The 15199-nt window shown below is 42.9% G+C and overlaps 1 protein-coding gene across 1 annotated transcript in view; it reads left to right on the top strand.

Moving 5' to 3' along the window:
- Positions 1-11634, top strand: part of PHLPP1 (PH domain and leucine rich repeat protein phosphatase 1) — a 138572-nt gene extending 126938 nt beyond the window's left edge. Inside the window, exons 13-17 of the mRNA XM_075052511.1 lie at positions 354-484; positions 3941-4045; positions 4987-5181; positions 7372-7600; positions 9554-11634. Coding sequence (XP_074908612.1) covers positions 354-484; positions 3941-4045; positions 4987-5181; positions 7372-7600; positions 9554-10687 — 1794 coding nt within the window. The 3' untranslated portion in view covers positions 10688-11634. The remainder of the gene's footprint in view (positions 1-353; positions 485-3940; positions 4046-4986; positions 5182-7371; positions 7601-9553) is intronic.
- Positions 11635-15199: the final 3565 nt, after the last annotated feature.

The raw sequence follows: 15199 nt of genomic DNA, 5'->3' as shown, positions 1-15199 counted from the left end.
TCTATTAAAAGACTGGTTTCATCAGTAACATTTTTTCTCAAATACTTGAAAATACACTGACCATCTTTGTCTCTGTGAAGAGCAGGCAAAACTTACTAGTTTTATAACAAGATGACACCTGGCCAGAGATGGAAATGGAGGGAACATATTTCTAGGTGTCCCAGACATCTGGTAAGATGGCTAAATGCCATATGCATTTCCTTTGTAAGAACCACTTACTTAAATGAATGGTCTTAGGTCTCAGTTGCAGACTTTTTTGTTCATGAAACATGCATTACTACGTTTAATCAAAATTTGTATGATCTTGATGACAGCTGAATTCTCTTTCTTATTTGGCTGCCTTCCTTTTGCAGTGCGTGGACCTAAGCTGCAATGAACTGAGTGAAGTCACATTGCCTGAAAACCTGCCTCCAAAACTACAAGAGCTGGACCTGACTGGAAATCCCAGATTAGCCTTGGATCACAAAACCCTAGAGCTGCTGAAGTAAGTTACCTTACGGAGCGGGGAGGGGGCAGAACGACTCCTGTGAGTAGGATGTGACAAAACCACAATACACAGGAGTGTAAACCTCTTTCAAGGAGTAGGGCTCCCTTTTGTCCGTGGGTCGGAAAGTAACGGGTTATGTAGATAGGTCAGAAATTGATGCTTCATTAAAGATGGTGACTTTACCCACTTCAGTGCAGCTGCTTTCAGCTGTAACTCCTGAAGGGATCTGCTAGTCTGATAACCACTGTTGGACCAGTTTGATCTTCATTTTACTTCTGACATTAGATTCAACCAAAATACTTAGTTCATTCCACCATCGAGATGCCAGTAGCTGCTTACTATATTTTTTTGCATTCATGTGCTTGGGTTTGTGTTTGCTATTGTGCTGCTTTTTACCTCTTCACATACTATTTCTTGTTACCCTTCATACCTCTCCGCTTTTGTCCTAGAATTTTTTTTTTTTTTTCATATTTAAACCTCTCCTGAAGACTCGCATCTCCCACGCTGCTTGCAACAAAGCTAATTCCCTTGCTTTGGGTCCCTCTGTTTCCTTCCTGTCTACCTGTTTGTTTCCTACCCTGGGACTTAAGTGTCATCAGTAACTGAAATAAGTTTCTTTGATCCCTGAATATTGAATGATTCCAAGAAGGGTTGATTTGCTTTTTAAGGATTGAGCAGTTTCTTCGTGTTGTTTGCTTTTAAATGGTTAAGATCAGACACTGGAGTAGTAAACCTCATCTGTTGTGCAAGCAAGGGAAACTTACAGTGTGAGTTTGCTTTTAGCTTGAATCAGTGGATTTTATAAAATTTAAATGGAAATTTGAATAATGATGAGTTTTCACAGATAAAAACAAGAGCCCAAGTTCTGCAGCAGAGAGCAAAAAAAAAAAAGGGCTGTTCCTCTATTTTAAGAGCTGCTTTATTGTATATAGGAAACCTTCCCGAAGAAGTAGTGTGTAACGTTGCTCTGGTTCATAGGGAGAAAAAAAATAAATATATATATATATATATTACAAAGCTAATTGAATTGTGTCAAAACTTAAAGTGAAAGATCAGCTGTTCTTGTTTATAACCCAGCAGACAAGATGGGCAAGCCAAACTCTTGCCACTGTAGTGTTCAGGCATCATGCCCTATAGCAGTATTCTACAAATTTAAGTCCTAAGTGGTAGAAGAGTACTGTAGCCCAGTTACATGCCGTATTTTCACTGGCATTTGCGTTGTCCTTAATTCACAGAAAACTTTTTTCCTCTTGTGCATGTGTTTTGTTTGGTTGGGGTTTTTTATGAAACTATTCTTAAGACCTCGGGTCTGTTCTCTGTCCTAATACTCTGTAGCCGCAGTGAGGTGTTTCAGGCCCCTTGATGGGCTTCTTAGTGTCTGTACTGATACACTACACTGACTTCTACAGTATACTGCTATAATTGTCTGTGGGGAAGGAGGTTCTCCTTTTACATGTTTTGTTGTGGCAGGCACAAAAATACTTGTGCACTTGGTACTTTTTATATCTTCCTTCTGCATGTGAAAGGCAGCTCTCCATCTGTGCCCTGGCAGGATTCAAGCAGGCAGTAGGTTAATATGTATTCTCAGTGGTGCTGAGGAGAAGAGTCCTGTCATGCATGCTTGCTTTTTTAATATGTATGGAGATCTTAAAAGAGGCTTCCATGCTTAGGAGGATGTTGCCAAGTGATTTATTGGATGTAAGAATTTTCAGTAGTAATTAAAATGAAAAAGAAAAAAAAAAGATGCTGCTACTCTGATTTTTAGGAAGGAGCATCTAGTTCAATTGTAACTGTCATTTTAAATTAGGGGGAAAATAAAACATGCTGTCTGAAAGCCTTAGCCCATATTCCCTGCATAGGATGTGCTGCTGGATATCATTCCTTTTTGGGCACATGGTCTATTTGTAGGGGTACCACTGAGGAAGCTGAAAGCAATGCACTGAGGTAGCTTTTTTCATCACTGCTGGGAAGCCTTGAGACAACTCTGGGTCCTTGACCTGCCCAGGAACCAGGCGTTGGTCAACCCAGTTAAAAAAGAAACAAACAGAAAACCTTTTTGATCCAAGTTCCTCTGCCCCGGAGGATAAGTACCTTGTATGAGAAGTCTGCAAAGAAAGTGTGTTTGCTCGTGTGTGTAGTGTTTTGCAGGCACAGACAGAATTAAAATCTCTGCTACTTTAGAAGAGATCCAGGTTTCCAGTTTGATTTGGGGTCAGATAATCTTTTCTAATGCTCACAGCGAGATGTTTGCCTCCTGTTTGTCACACAGAGGGCTGCAAAACCAAGGGCTTGAAGCACCAGTGGTTCTAATGTTATTTATGTAATTTGTTTGCTTTTAATCTGCCCTCTCTGATGCACATCCTGACTATTAGCATAAAAAGAAATCGAACTGGATGTGACAGTACTTCAGGTTATTTGAGGAAGGCTGTGCAACGCTGAAAAGACTTTTCTGTGCGTTCAGGTCAGGTGGGGGTTTGGACAGAGAAAAATGAATGCTCAGAGTGAACAGTTAGACCTTTCTGCTTGTGTCCTTTTATGATTCATTTGGTTCATGAAAGGTTCGGGTGCCTTTGAAGTGTCTGCAGCGTGTGGGGAGCTCGCTTTCCCTGCCTTTGGAAGAGAGCAGTAGGGAGCAGGCGGGAGGTCATCTCTCCCCAGCAAAGCAGGGCTGCGAAGAGAAGGGTATAAACAGAGAGGGCTGGGCCCTTTTTAAGTCTTTACTACGCTGCGTGAGAGATTTGAAATTCAGGCTAAAGGCTATGTTGGTAGTAAATTGGAGGGTAGAGGATCAAGGGCCTAAGTAAAAATTGGACTGCACAACTGGGGAAGGCAGAAGGGCTGTGCCTGCTGTCGGGACCGCAGGCTGGCTCTTGCAGGTTGGTGCAGGACCAGGATGGAGTGAATTTCTGTTTTGTGGGCATTTTCATAGAAGGCTGTTACTACATGTTGCTGTTCCTAAAGAATTTCTTTTCCTTTTTTTTTTCTTTTTTTTTTTTTTTTCATTTGGGGGGATGGTGTGGGTCATACAGGAGGTTTCATCTGGGTACAATGAAATGAGCCCAGAGACTTGTTGTTAAAATGGATGGGAGAAATGTGTAAGTTAGACAATTACTCCCCTGTACTGGATTTCATCAAGCTAGTGACAAATTTGCCTTGTATTCTTACTGGGCCAGGTTTGAAACAAATAGCTCAGGGGTGAGGGCAGGGAAGAAAAGCCAGCTAAGCAAAACAGTGCAGCTGACACCCTCATAGAGGCTCAGTTATTTACTGCTTTTTTGTTCTTTGTATACAGACACATGAAAGTAACCCCTTCGGATGTCCTGCTTCATTTTCTTCTATTAAATGTATTACTCAGAACTGGGAGGGGGAAAGAAGTGTTATCTTCATATTTTAAGCTGGATCATGTCAGCACTTCAATCCATTGCATCTTTCCCCTTTCCCTTCTCCTTGCAGCAATATCCGTTGCTTCAAGATCGACCAGCCCTCGGCGGGTGATGCTTCAGGAGCGCCAGCGGTGTGGAGTCATGGTTACACAGAAGCGTCGGGCGTTAAGAACAAGTATGACCTGGCGTGGTTTTTATTATACGAGCATCCTAGCAGCAGAGCGCCTCTATGCCGATACAAAGAAAACCTTTTTTCAGTGAAAGTTTTGGGGACATTTTGGGCCTCACAAAGGCAGAGGCCATGCCATGACTCTATATTTGTATACCGGGCCCCTGCCTGGCTCTTCGCTTTGGTCTTTGTTAGGGAAGTTGCTAAGATACAAGTATAACCGACACATTTTGTCTGTGCGAGACTCCGGTACTTGCAAAAGATCTGAGTGTTTAAAAGCATTTTCCTCTTTGCAAAGCTGCTTTATCTTCAACCAAAGGATGTTTACGAAGCAAATCGGAGATACTAAAGGAAGAGGCAGAATGGCCAAAACTCTGAATATTCATAGTGTGCGGAGCTCCTGTGACTAAGGCAGCACTTGACAAATAATGTACCAAGAGTCTGCTAGTCTCTGTGTTGCTGGCAATGTGATGAATCTTTCTTTGTTCCTTAAATACCTTTTTAGAAATCTTCTGCTACCTAGGTTTCTGTAGCAAGTGCCAGCAAGCCTTTACTTACTGTTAACTGATTTAACGCACAACTTGGTCATCAGCATGTTAAATCACAAGGAGGGCTTTTGGAGGAGCAAGTGCAGTTTAAACTGGTGTTGTTTCAGAGATCCTTCCTCCCCTATTTCTGCAAATAAGGGACTTATTCACATGCTGGAAAGGAGGAAGAATCCTTAGGGCTTGGCTTGAACTTCCAGTATGTAGTTCTTTCCACATCTTAGCACTGTTGATGGGCCTGACTCTTCTGCCCAGCTCAGAAAGCAGTCCTGAAATGCTTGTGAACAGAGGTGGTTAAAACTAGCTCTCAGACCAGGCTGCATCCCTCTGGTCAGAATGACAAGGTAAGAAACTAGTAGCGGGTAACAGCCTTGATATTCTCCTGCTTTGTTTTTTCACTAGGCTGTGTGTGGCAGCACTTTCAGCCAATAACTTCTGTGACAACCGGGAGGCCCTTTATGGTGTTTTTGATGGTGACCGCAATGTGGAAGTGCCGTATCTGCTGCAGTGCACAATGAGCGACATCTTAGCGGAAGAGCTGCAGAAAACAAAAAATGAGGAGGAATACATGATCAACACTTTCATCATTATGCAGAGGTGAGTCTTGGATCTGAAGCCTTTTTTACCTTGTGTATGCTCACTGGGCAGTTTGTTTGCTTTGAGGTCAGACCCCTGCTCTTTCCTTGCTTCAAAAAAACACAAGAGGGGAAAAAAGCCTTGGTATCTGGCTACGGTGTTTTCTTTTATTGCTTGTTTTGTGAATATTGCCCTCTGTTCCTTTCAGGTGTGGGGAGAAAATACCCAACGCCTCCCTACCCAAACAAAAAAACCCCAAACCCCACCTGCAAAGTTACTAAATGCTCATGGGTTGTGGATGCAGGCTTACTCTTTTCTGGTATATTCTTTAAGTCTTAACAATTCACAATTGGCTGTAACCAAGTCAGTGGTATAAATCTCTTGATCATCTTTTAAACTTCCTTACTACTACTGGCTGCAAAGCCTGGGCTGATCCTTTCTGTTTCTCTGTACCAATTCAGGATATTTAAGGCTACACAAATATTTAAAAGATGTAGTCTGACTCCTTAGAAACGTCTATCTCCTGTCATCCCTTTGGCCTTAGAATATTATTCAAGCAGGACCCATCCAAAGAGATTGTGGTATGATAGCTGTGAGCGTAATAGTAGCTCAGTGTAGTGGTTTGGAAACCTGCGTGCATGCTGTTCTTGACAGAAGAAGAAATTGTGCCTGGGGAGACACCGAGTGAAGGAGTATGAAGGGAATTGAATAAAGGAGAATAGAGGTCAGGGAAACAAAGGAGAAAGCAAATAAGGAGCTTAGAGACTGAGGAAATGGATCAAGTTAGAAGTAGCATTGTTTATCGTTCAATTGCTGCACCTTTGGAAAGGAAAAATACTGAAGTTCTGATATTGGGAAAGATACAGAAGCGGCAGGGTGGTATTGAACCTTACGAACACAAGAGGGAAAATGCTTCCTTCCCATAATTGGTTTTAACAGTGCCTCAGACCAGTAGACAAAGAGAAGGTGGTTGCCATATACTTAAAATATTAAAAAATAATAACAAATCCGAGTATTGAAAGTACTTATTAAGTGGTTTTGTTTGCTACTAATGGAATTTCACAGGAATGTGGCATTCCTACAAAAAGCTGCTTTATTTGTGTGTGTGTCAAGTCAAAATAAGCTAACCACTTCTTTGGAGAACCAGAAATAGTATTCATTCCAGTTGCATTTAACCATTCATTGAGGATTATTACAGATGATATGCAACACTCCTGAAGTGTATTTCTAAAAAAACAAAATAAAAAAGCACATTGAAGCTTGGTTACAAATTTAGTCATGTGTTCTCTCCCCAGAATTTTGAATCAAAAGTTCTTGCCAGCTATACCTAGCCTTAATATAAGTTTTAGTTTACTAAATTACTAAATTACTCCTAATTACTATAGGAGAAGGCCCTGATAAACAAGATACTGGGGAAGGATGGATGGTTTTTCACAGTATAGTATTGAAATGACTTTATATTCTAATGACAGGATTCTGAAAACTTCAGTTTTATCCATATTTTTTTTTTCACTATGACTCCTGCTAAAACAACAGGCTTAAATATTTCTAAGAACCTATTTAACAGGTTAGTAACTGATAGGATAAATGAGAAGTGTGCCTTACAGTGGAGTTAACAGCCACTGTGCTTTTTTGGTCATCATTTGATAGTTTAAGATCATTATTCTGAAGACAGCACAAAACAGTGAACCTCTGCCTTCTGTTTTTGCTCAAAAATAATTTTTACAGTTAAAATTATTAGTTTTATAATAAAATCTGTAGGTTCAGAAACCAAAGAACCAGCTAGATAATATGAACCCCTTTTTTTAAGCTCTACGTGTACTCATTTAATAGTCTTCAGTACTTTTCTGACCCTCTCTGTTTCCCTTGATCTGACCTTTAAAACAAACACCTTTAAGATGTAGAGGAAGAGAGACAACTGTACAGCTCTTACAAGTGCAAAGATTTTTTTGTTGTCGTTGTTCTAAAATTGAACAGATTTGAGTATCTGCATATGTCTAAATAACACACTGGCTGAGAGTTGCACGTGATTTCTCCGAAGTGCTGCTGTAGTGTCACAGTCTTCAGTGGAGACTTTTGTTTCTGTCCCAGTGATCCAATAGAGTCAAGGCCCTGAGTGCACGTGGTTGCAGAACAGCGGCTGTTTCTCCATAGTACCCGAAACAGTTGTTTTCCAATTAAAGAACAATCATTGTTTTGTTTAAATTCCAGGAAACTTGGAACAGCTGGACAAAAACTTGGAGGTTCTGCTGTCCTTTGCCATATAAAACATGATCCCATGGACCCTGGTGGATGCTTCACGCTAACCTCAGCAAACGTGGGGAAGTGCCAAACTGTTCTCTGCCGGAATGGGAAACCTCTGCCTTTGTCCAGGTGTTACGTGATGAGTTGTGAAGAAGAGCTGAAGAGGATTAAGCAGCATAAGGCCATTATCACAGAGGTTAGAGAGCAATTAGGGACAGTTGCAACTTGCAGCTTCCTTGGAGAGTATTTCCACAGCAATGCATGAAATTACATGTTTATACTAGTAACCTCTAAGAGGTAGTGTTAATGGTCTGGGTTCCAGAGTTGCGCTTTACCTTTCAAGGTGATTCATATCATGCAATCAAGTTATCACGCAATCAAGTTGCTTTTCTATCCCATTGCCATGCTGGATTTTGGTTAGCTTCAGCAAATGAGCAACTGTGAGCATGTTGTGTTGAAACAGGAAAGCAGACACCCTCCTTCTAATGCGGAGAAGAATTGCTGTGTTGGAGCTGTCATGAGGAGCCTCTCCAACTGAAAAGGATGAGAGGGCAGAGCACTTGGAGCAATGCTCTCCTTCCCTCAGGACACTCCTTGCTCCTGGCAGGCTGACTTTGCTGTCTGAGCTCCTATGTTCCCAGAGCTGCCCTTTGACAGGCGGCTCTTGAAGAGAGCACTTGCCCAAAAGGAAAACCCATCCTGTGCTCAGCCGAACCATGAGAGAGGAGAAAACTATTTGTTCCTTTCTCACAAGCTTGAAGCCACTGCTGTCAGTTTTGCTTTGCCTTGTGTGACGCACACATAGGAATACATAAATATTGAATCCTCCTAATGGTGGAGGAAAGGGCAGAAAACACAGTTGTATGCCTATGAGCAGGGTGTGCGTGTGTGTGTAGGGACGTGTGTGTGTGGAATAAGTCATGTGCCTCTTGATCTTGCCATGGGAAGGTGACGACTGGGATCTCAAACGTGACAAGTTGGAAGGGAGTTACTCCAACGTAGTGTGCATCACCGAGGCATGCTCATTGTGTTGCTCTGTAGAGGAAAAGGGAAATTTCTGTGCTGAATCTTAAGATGACTCACTGATTTCATGCACGTTGATGGCTTATCACTGCTGTCAGCCTTCTAATGGGGAAGTTAACAAGCCGACAAGGTTTTTTTTTCTTCTGAGTGGTTTTAAAGGGGAAGCTTTTTTAGTCTTGGTTCACTTTTCTGTGCTTATCTGCTTTATAATAACCACTGCAGTCGTCAGCTGGACCAAATGAGTGTAAATCCTCATCTCTGTTGTTGTTCTTGAGTAGGCAGTTAGCAGGGTGCAGCTATCCCCAGCAGGCTGACAGATAGCCAGGCTTGCTGTTTCAGACATTTGCTCTGCTTATTCTGGCAGCTTGGATTCTAACCAGGACAGGATCCTGGGAATTGGACATGCATGATTTTTACTTCTCAAATACGTCCATTTTTACTGATGTTTTCCCTTTGGATATTACTCCTCCTCCCCTTGGAAATGTCCTGTCTAAGTGGAAATGTAGTAAGTAATCAGGGCTGGTAAAACATTTCACAAGAACTCAGTTGACTGAGAAATGCAGACTTACTCTCTGCTGCATTTGACTTGCATGCTTCATTTAAAGTCTTTTTTGTTTTTAAATTAACTTTTGTTTTCGAAGTGATGAGCCAAGATGAAACCTATGATTGTTACAGCTGCAAGAGAAGAGTCATAACCGAATGACCTGCCCCTATATCAAATGGAGCTGTGTGTGGCTTTGCCCTGTATAAAGCCAGATATCGTGGGTGGAGGAGGGATAAGTCTGACTCACTGGTAAAACATTAGTCCAGTTGGCTCTCACAGCTGCAGGAGCAGAATAGATGGCTCTTTGTTGCAGACTTCTGCTTTGTTGGCCTGTGCATAGGTGATGCTGATGACAAATCAGTAGGGTGTAGGAGGCGTAGTGCAGGATTGCAAACCACCCATTGCTGTGCTCTAATCCCAGCTCTGTCACCTCCTTGCAAGTCACTTTGCTTTTCCGTCTTCTTTGTCTGTAAATAGCAGTGCTGAGGGTACTGCAAAAAGAGCCATCGGTAAAACACGAGATAGAAGTGCTGTGTATCCTTGTCTACTTTGTTTCCAATTTCCTGTCCTTTCTAATTTCAGGATGGCAAAGTGAATGGTGTGACGGATTCAACAAGAATCTTGGGGTACACCTTCCTTCATCCAAGTGTTGTGCCGCGTCCTCACGTCCAGTCCATCACCTTAACTCCGCAAGATGAGTTCTTCATTCTGGGGAGCAAGGGGCTGTGGGACAGCCTCTCGATGGATGAAGCGGTGGAGGCAGTCAGAAACGTGCCTGACGCGCTGGCGGCCGCGAAGAAGCTTTGCACTTTGGCCCAGAGTTACGGCTGCAACGACAGTATCAGCGCTGTCGTGGTTCAGCTCAACGTGACGGAGGACAGCTTCTGCTGCTGTGAACTTAATGGGGTCCCGCCCCCCAGCCCAGGCATCTTCCCCCAGTCTGTCAACGTGGTCATCAAGGACAGGCCAACAGATGCGCTTGGGATGCCGTCTTCCAGCAGCGGCATGGCTTCGGAGATCAGCAGCGAGATCTCCACCTCCGAAATGAGCAGCGAGGTGGGGTCCACGGCCTCCGACGAGCCTCCCCAGGTAGCCATGAATGAGAACAGCCCGGCCTACCCGGGGGAGCAGCGCTGCATGCTGCACCCCGTCTGCCTGTCCAACTCCTTCCAGCGGCAGCTCTCCAGTGCCACCTTCTCCAGCGCCTTCTCTGACAATGGCCTTGACAGCGACGACGAGGAGCCGATTGAGGGGGTGTTCACCAATGGCAGCCGCGTGGAAGTCGAGGTGGACATCCACTGCAGCCGAGCGAAGGAGAAGCAGCTTCTCCAAGTGCCGGTGGAAGCCAGCGACGAAGGTATCGTCATCAGTGCCAATGAAGATGAGTCCGGCCTTCCCAGGAAAGCTGAATGTTCTGCTACGGGCACTATAGGGCGCCGGCGGGGCAACGGTTCTGTGGCACCGCAAGAGAGGAGCCATAACTTAATTGAAGTTGCGACGGATGCGCCGCTCAGAAAAACAGGGGGATACTTCGCTGCTCCAGCACAGCCCGATCCCGATGACCAGTTCATTATCCCACCAGAGCTTGAAGAAGAAGTCAAGGAGATCATGAAGCAGCACCAGGAACAGCAGCAACAGCAGCAGCAGCAGCAACAGCAGCAGCAGCGGCAGTATCCGATGGACCACCTGGCAGACTATTACGATACACCACTATGACCCACTCTATTTACTGCTCAGAAACAAACTAACAAGGAGACTTGAGTGCGGGACCCAGTGGGCTCGCATTACAGCAGGGGTTTTCCTTATCCTTTTCCTTTATATTCTTCCTTTTCCTTATCCTGCCACTACAGATAACTGCAGCTTTTCAGTTTGTTAGGTTTAATATTCATTGACTTTCTTCTAGAGACGCTTGACTGGTAAAGTTTAAAATAGTTAACCTTCCCTTAACATATCAAGTGTAAAAACAAAAAACAAACAAAAAAAGTAAAAAAATAATAAAAAGGTTTAATATATTGCTGAGAAACAGATGATGATGTAATATTTTTTAAAATGGCTTGTTTGTTTTGTTTGAAAAGCAGGGCAGTAGCCAGTGCTAAATGATTTAAGTAATATTGTAATACTGTATTTCTTTGAGAGAAAGGCTTTTTTTGGTCTTGAAAATGATAGACATTTGTAGAATATGGAGACTAACTCCTAGGAGTTGCTTTACTCTTTCAGGTGACTTAAGTCACTGAGATTCACTAATTTTCTCTGAGAGAACAGTTGATTGGGAAATTCCTGTAAATAGCTCAGTGTTGTATAGTGATGCTTACATGTTTTGTAGCCTTGGCATTAAGGACACAACCTGAAAAATTGACCTTTTTTCTTAAGTGACTCTTTGGGCCATGGTCATTGAGCGTAACGGACTGAGTGGCTGTGTACAAGTTAGCTAGAGCTGAGGTGGTGTAGACCATTTAAAGAAACCCACTTTTTTCTCTGGTCTCTTTCTTTCCTTACTTTTACAGACACGTTTTGTTTGTGTTCCTTACTGCTGCCACAACCAGCATGATTGTATAGAGCTCATTTGCTGTAGAACATTTACATACCAAGAGCTATATTAAAGCCGAATGCATAAATGAACATGTCATAATTTTTGTTATAATAAATAAGAAATTTACACCTGATGTCTGCTTTTATGTCTGAATAGATGAGCAGCAGCTTTCAAACAGTAGCTTGCTGTAGTTCAGCTCAGTTTAAACCAAGAAGCGTTGAAACTTTTTCAGCTCAATCACATTTTTACACTAACTGCAGAAGCTCACATGTACTTTTAGAATTTAAAGACCATGCACAATGGCCTTTAAAAGATACGAAACAACTCTCTGAGGAATTGACCTGTTTCTTTTTTTCTTTCTCAGTACTAATTCAGCACTATTGATTTGCCCTTTGCCACAGTATTGACAATGCCAGAAGACTGAAGAGGAGTGGTGCTCTGGCTCTATCCCACTGGCACTGAGTAACTGAAGATAGAAATGATGAAGGTATAATGCGGGCTTAGAAAAGGGAGAAGTAAAACATTGGATATGGAGAGAAGAGGGAAAATATAAGGAGAAGGTGGAAAAGTGAACTCAAAGCTACCTACGTAAATTCAGATTTGCTCCAATGTGTTGAATGAACATGAGTTCAACAGCAGTTTGACTTTGGTAGCAAAAAGGCATTTTTTTGTGATTCCTGTGGAAAAGGAGCAACGCCATTTTTCAATATTGCCTGCAACCAACTGCTCCATTTTACTTGTCACTCTTTGAAAAGCTGAATTAGTGTGTGATCATGACAGTGTCTTGCTCCTGCTTGACATTTGGTCTGTATTTTGGGAGAGGACTGTGGTAATAGACTGTTGTCCTTATTCTGTTCTAGGGTGAAATAGCCAAGTTAGGACAGGATTGCTGTTAACAAGATATTTTGAGTTTCTTTTCCTTAATAACAATAACAGCAGAGGAGCAAATATGAAAATACCTGGTTTGGTAACTGTTTATAGCACTGTCTACTGTAGATCTAGAAGATTGTACTTTATTGTAATTTGAGCTTCAAAATATCTCTTTCTTAAAGAAAACTCATTAAATAATGTATTTAAACAAAAAAAAGTTTATTGTTTATTGGCTAGTAACTCTTAGGTGTTCTTTGGTAAACAGTTTGTATATTTCAAATTTTGCTGAGTGATTCATTTTCCTTGGTGTCCTTAGAAAGCTTTACCTTTTTTTCCCCTCTGTTCAGATGTTGCTTGAGGCTGAAGGTGGTGACAAGCAAGGACACTACCACAGCCTAGGCAAGTGATTATAAGTTTATGGTTTCCTGAGCAAGCTGGAAAATTCTCTGTACCCTAAAAAAAAAATGGCAATTCTCTTCTGCATAGCACCCACTGCTAGTGGAGGAGTAATCTTGCTGCCGCTGTCTGTGGTCTCTATTCATGACAAGGTGCCTCTGGTATTGCTGTACATGTGGTACTCCGGAGAGAGGAGCAGAGGTCAGAGTAGAGGTGGAAGGGGAACCATTTCATGTGAGCTAAACTTTGGCCCAGCACTGAGAATTGGCACTCCCTGCTGTGCCCTTTTCTCATGTGAATAGGAGTACATGCGCACAGGCTTCATAAAGACTTTCCCTTCCCTTCATTTGAAGGATGAACTCCGAGAACTTTCCAGCCTCTGTGGCGTTAGCAGCTTGCAGGCAGCAATGCGGTTTCTCTCCTCATGCCCTTACCTTGAAGCATAGATGGTCAAAACTGAGAGCCCACCAAAGCCTGCCGCTGTCCGCGTGGTACCTTCTGTAAAGTTACATTCTGGAGTCACGGCTTCTGTAGCATCAGTGACAGGATCTTGGCTGAGGAGCTGTACCTTTGGATTTCTGGTCTGCCCAAAGAAGACATTCATGGTAGTAGCCTGTCTTAACAAGTCATAACGTGAAGGATTGATGCATTCGTAGGGGAGACTTCATCCCTCTGCTGGGCTTTCTGTAACGTGCTGAACTAGGTCAGTAGGTCGGATGGCTGGGAGCATCTTTGGAAAGTTTAACATTTATTTTTTAAAAGGGGCAAAGGGTATTTTGTTCTGGCTTTAAACTGGGACTTGGAAAACAAGGTACAGTTTTTGCAACTCGTGACTTTCCTGGACATCTCTGTCCTTCACAAAAAGGGCTTGGTATGTTCTTATCTCGTGAGGACTGAAGCTGAAGTAGTTGATTTCATCTAGGTGCATTACTATTGTATGTGATTTTATGATTATTGTGCACAGTATGTTTTACACAATTTTGACCTACCGGGAACTATCTGACTCAGAGAAGTGGATTTGTTTGCAGAACTTGACAGCTGCAGCAGGGGCAAAGGTTGGGGGCTAAAAAGAAAGGAAGGCTTCCAACTGGGGAAAATGTAGAGCCGTATTACCTTTATAATCAAACCTTTTGTGTCCTTTGAAACTTGCTGATAGCCATATCTGAGACAAGCAGAAATGAATGAACAGGGGGAGGTAGATGGCTGGTGGCAGGAAAATGAACATATTTACATTATTTCCTAGAAGGTAACTTTAAGGAAGCTATGATGGTATTGAGAAGTAACCGAGTTGCTTATGTGCTTGTATATGCAAGCCTTTTTTGTGGCATAAAAGCTTTTTTCTTGCTTTCTGCCACAGTGCTCTAACATCATGCGTTTTGTTGTGCATGAATAACCTGTTGCTGTTCTGCTTGTGCATTCAGCGCTTGGCACCACCATCTTCTTGCTGGTAACCAGTGCCATGGTGACATTGCCTTCCTCTGGCTTACTGCTCCTGGGAGTGCGCCAGCTATGTCCATGTAGGTTGTCTCCCTCACTACTAGAGAATGTGCCCTGTATGTTACCCTTTAAGTAGTCTCTTTGTAGCGATATCAGCTTGATCACTAGCCATCGTGCTTACAACTCATATGCCTAATTTTCTAGCAAATTGTATGTATTTTTTTAGGTATAACTTTGCTACTTTGGAAGCCCATCCACGTGGGGGTGGGTGTTAATGAAGTGTCACACACACCTTTGGAGGTAATTTCTGCATCTGTGCCCTAGTCATGGATGATGTCTTTTGGGCTCAACCTTGCAGGTCTGGGCTTGCACATGTTCACTTGAGTGGGTTGATTGGGATAACCTAGTGAACAGTTTACTGAGCTGAGGTGCAGAAGGGCTTGAATTGGTTCAAGCAGAGCAGTAGGAGTCAAAGGAGTAAGCAGAACAGTAACTTTAGCCTGGTCAGCCTGATTTCCCTGGACACTGCCTGCCGTGGATGAAGAGACGAGCTTTTTTTAAGAGAAGGCGGCACTCGGGTCTTAAGCTGAGCAGTTCTCAGCAGTGCTCTATGGTCAGGTCCCTCAGAGCTTTGGCTGTGGGGGGAGCTGCATGGCCAGAAGCTGGTGAAAATATCTTTTGTGCTCAGCTGGAACCAGGACGTCTTGGTGTCTGTTAAATGACTCTACGTTTACTTTTTTCCATTAACCTGGTTTACTTTCCTGCTTTGTTAATTCAGCTGACTTGCTCCAGGACCAACTTACTGCATTATTGTTGGATTGATTTGTTTCTTGCTGATTTAATCGTTACCTGCGTGCTTGCAGTGAGGATTTCATGGAGTGCTGCATGAACCAATTGGTTCCTCTTGATTCCTTGCGTTTTGGTGAGGGGTACGCTGTGTCTTGCACTGGTGGTGTTAAGTGTTCAGATGCCCTATGTAACAAGACAGCTGCTTC

The sequence above is a fragment of the Buteo buteo genome, chromosome 20 (assembly GCF_964188355.1).
Source record: "Buteo buteo chromosome 20, bButBut1.hap1.1, whole genome shotgun sequence".
In the NCBI taxonomy this organism is placed as follows: Eukaryota; Metazoa; Chordata; class Aves; order Accipitriformes; family Accipitridae; genus Buteo; species Buteo buteo.
This window is presented reverse-complemented; position numbering and strand designations above follow the sequence as displayed.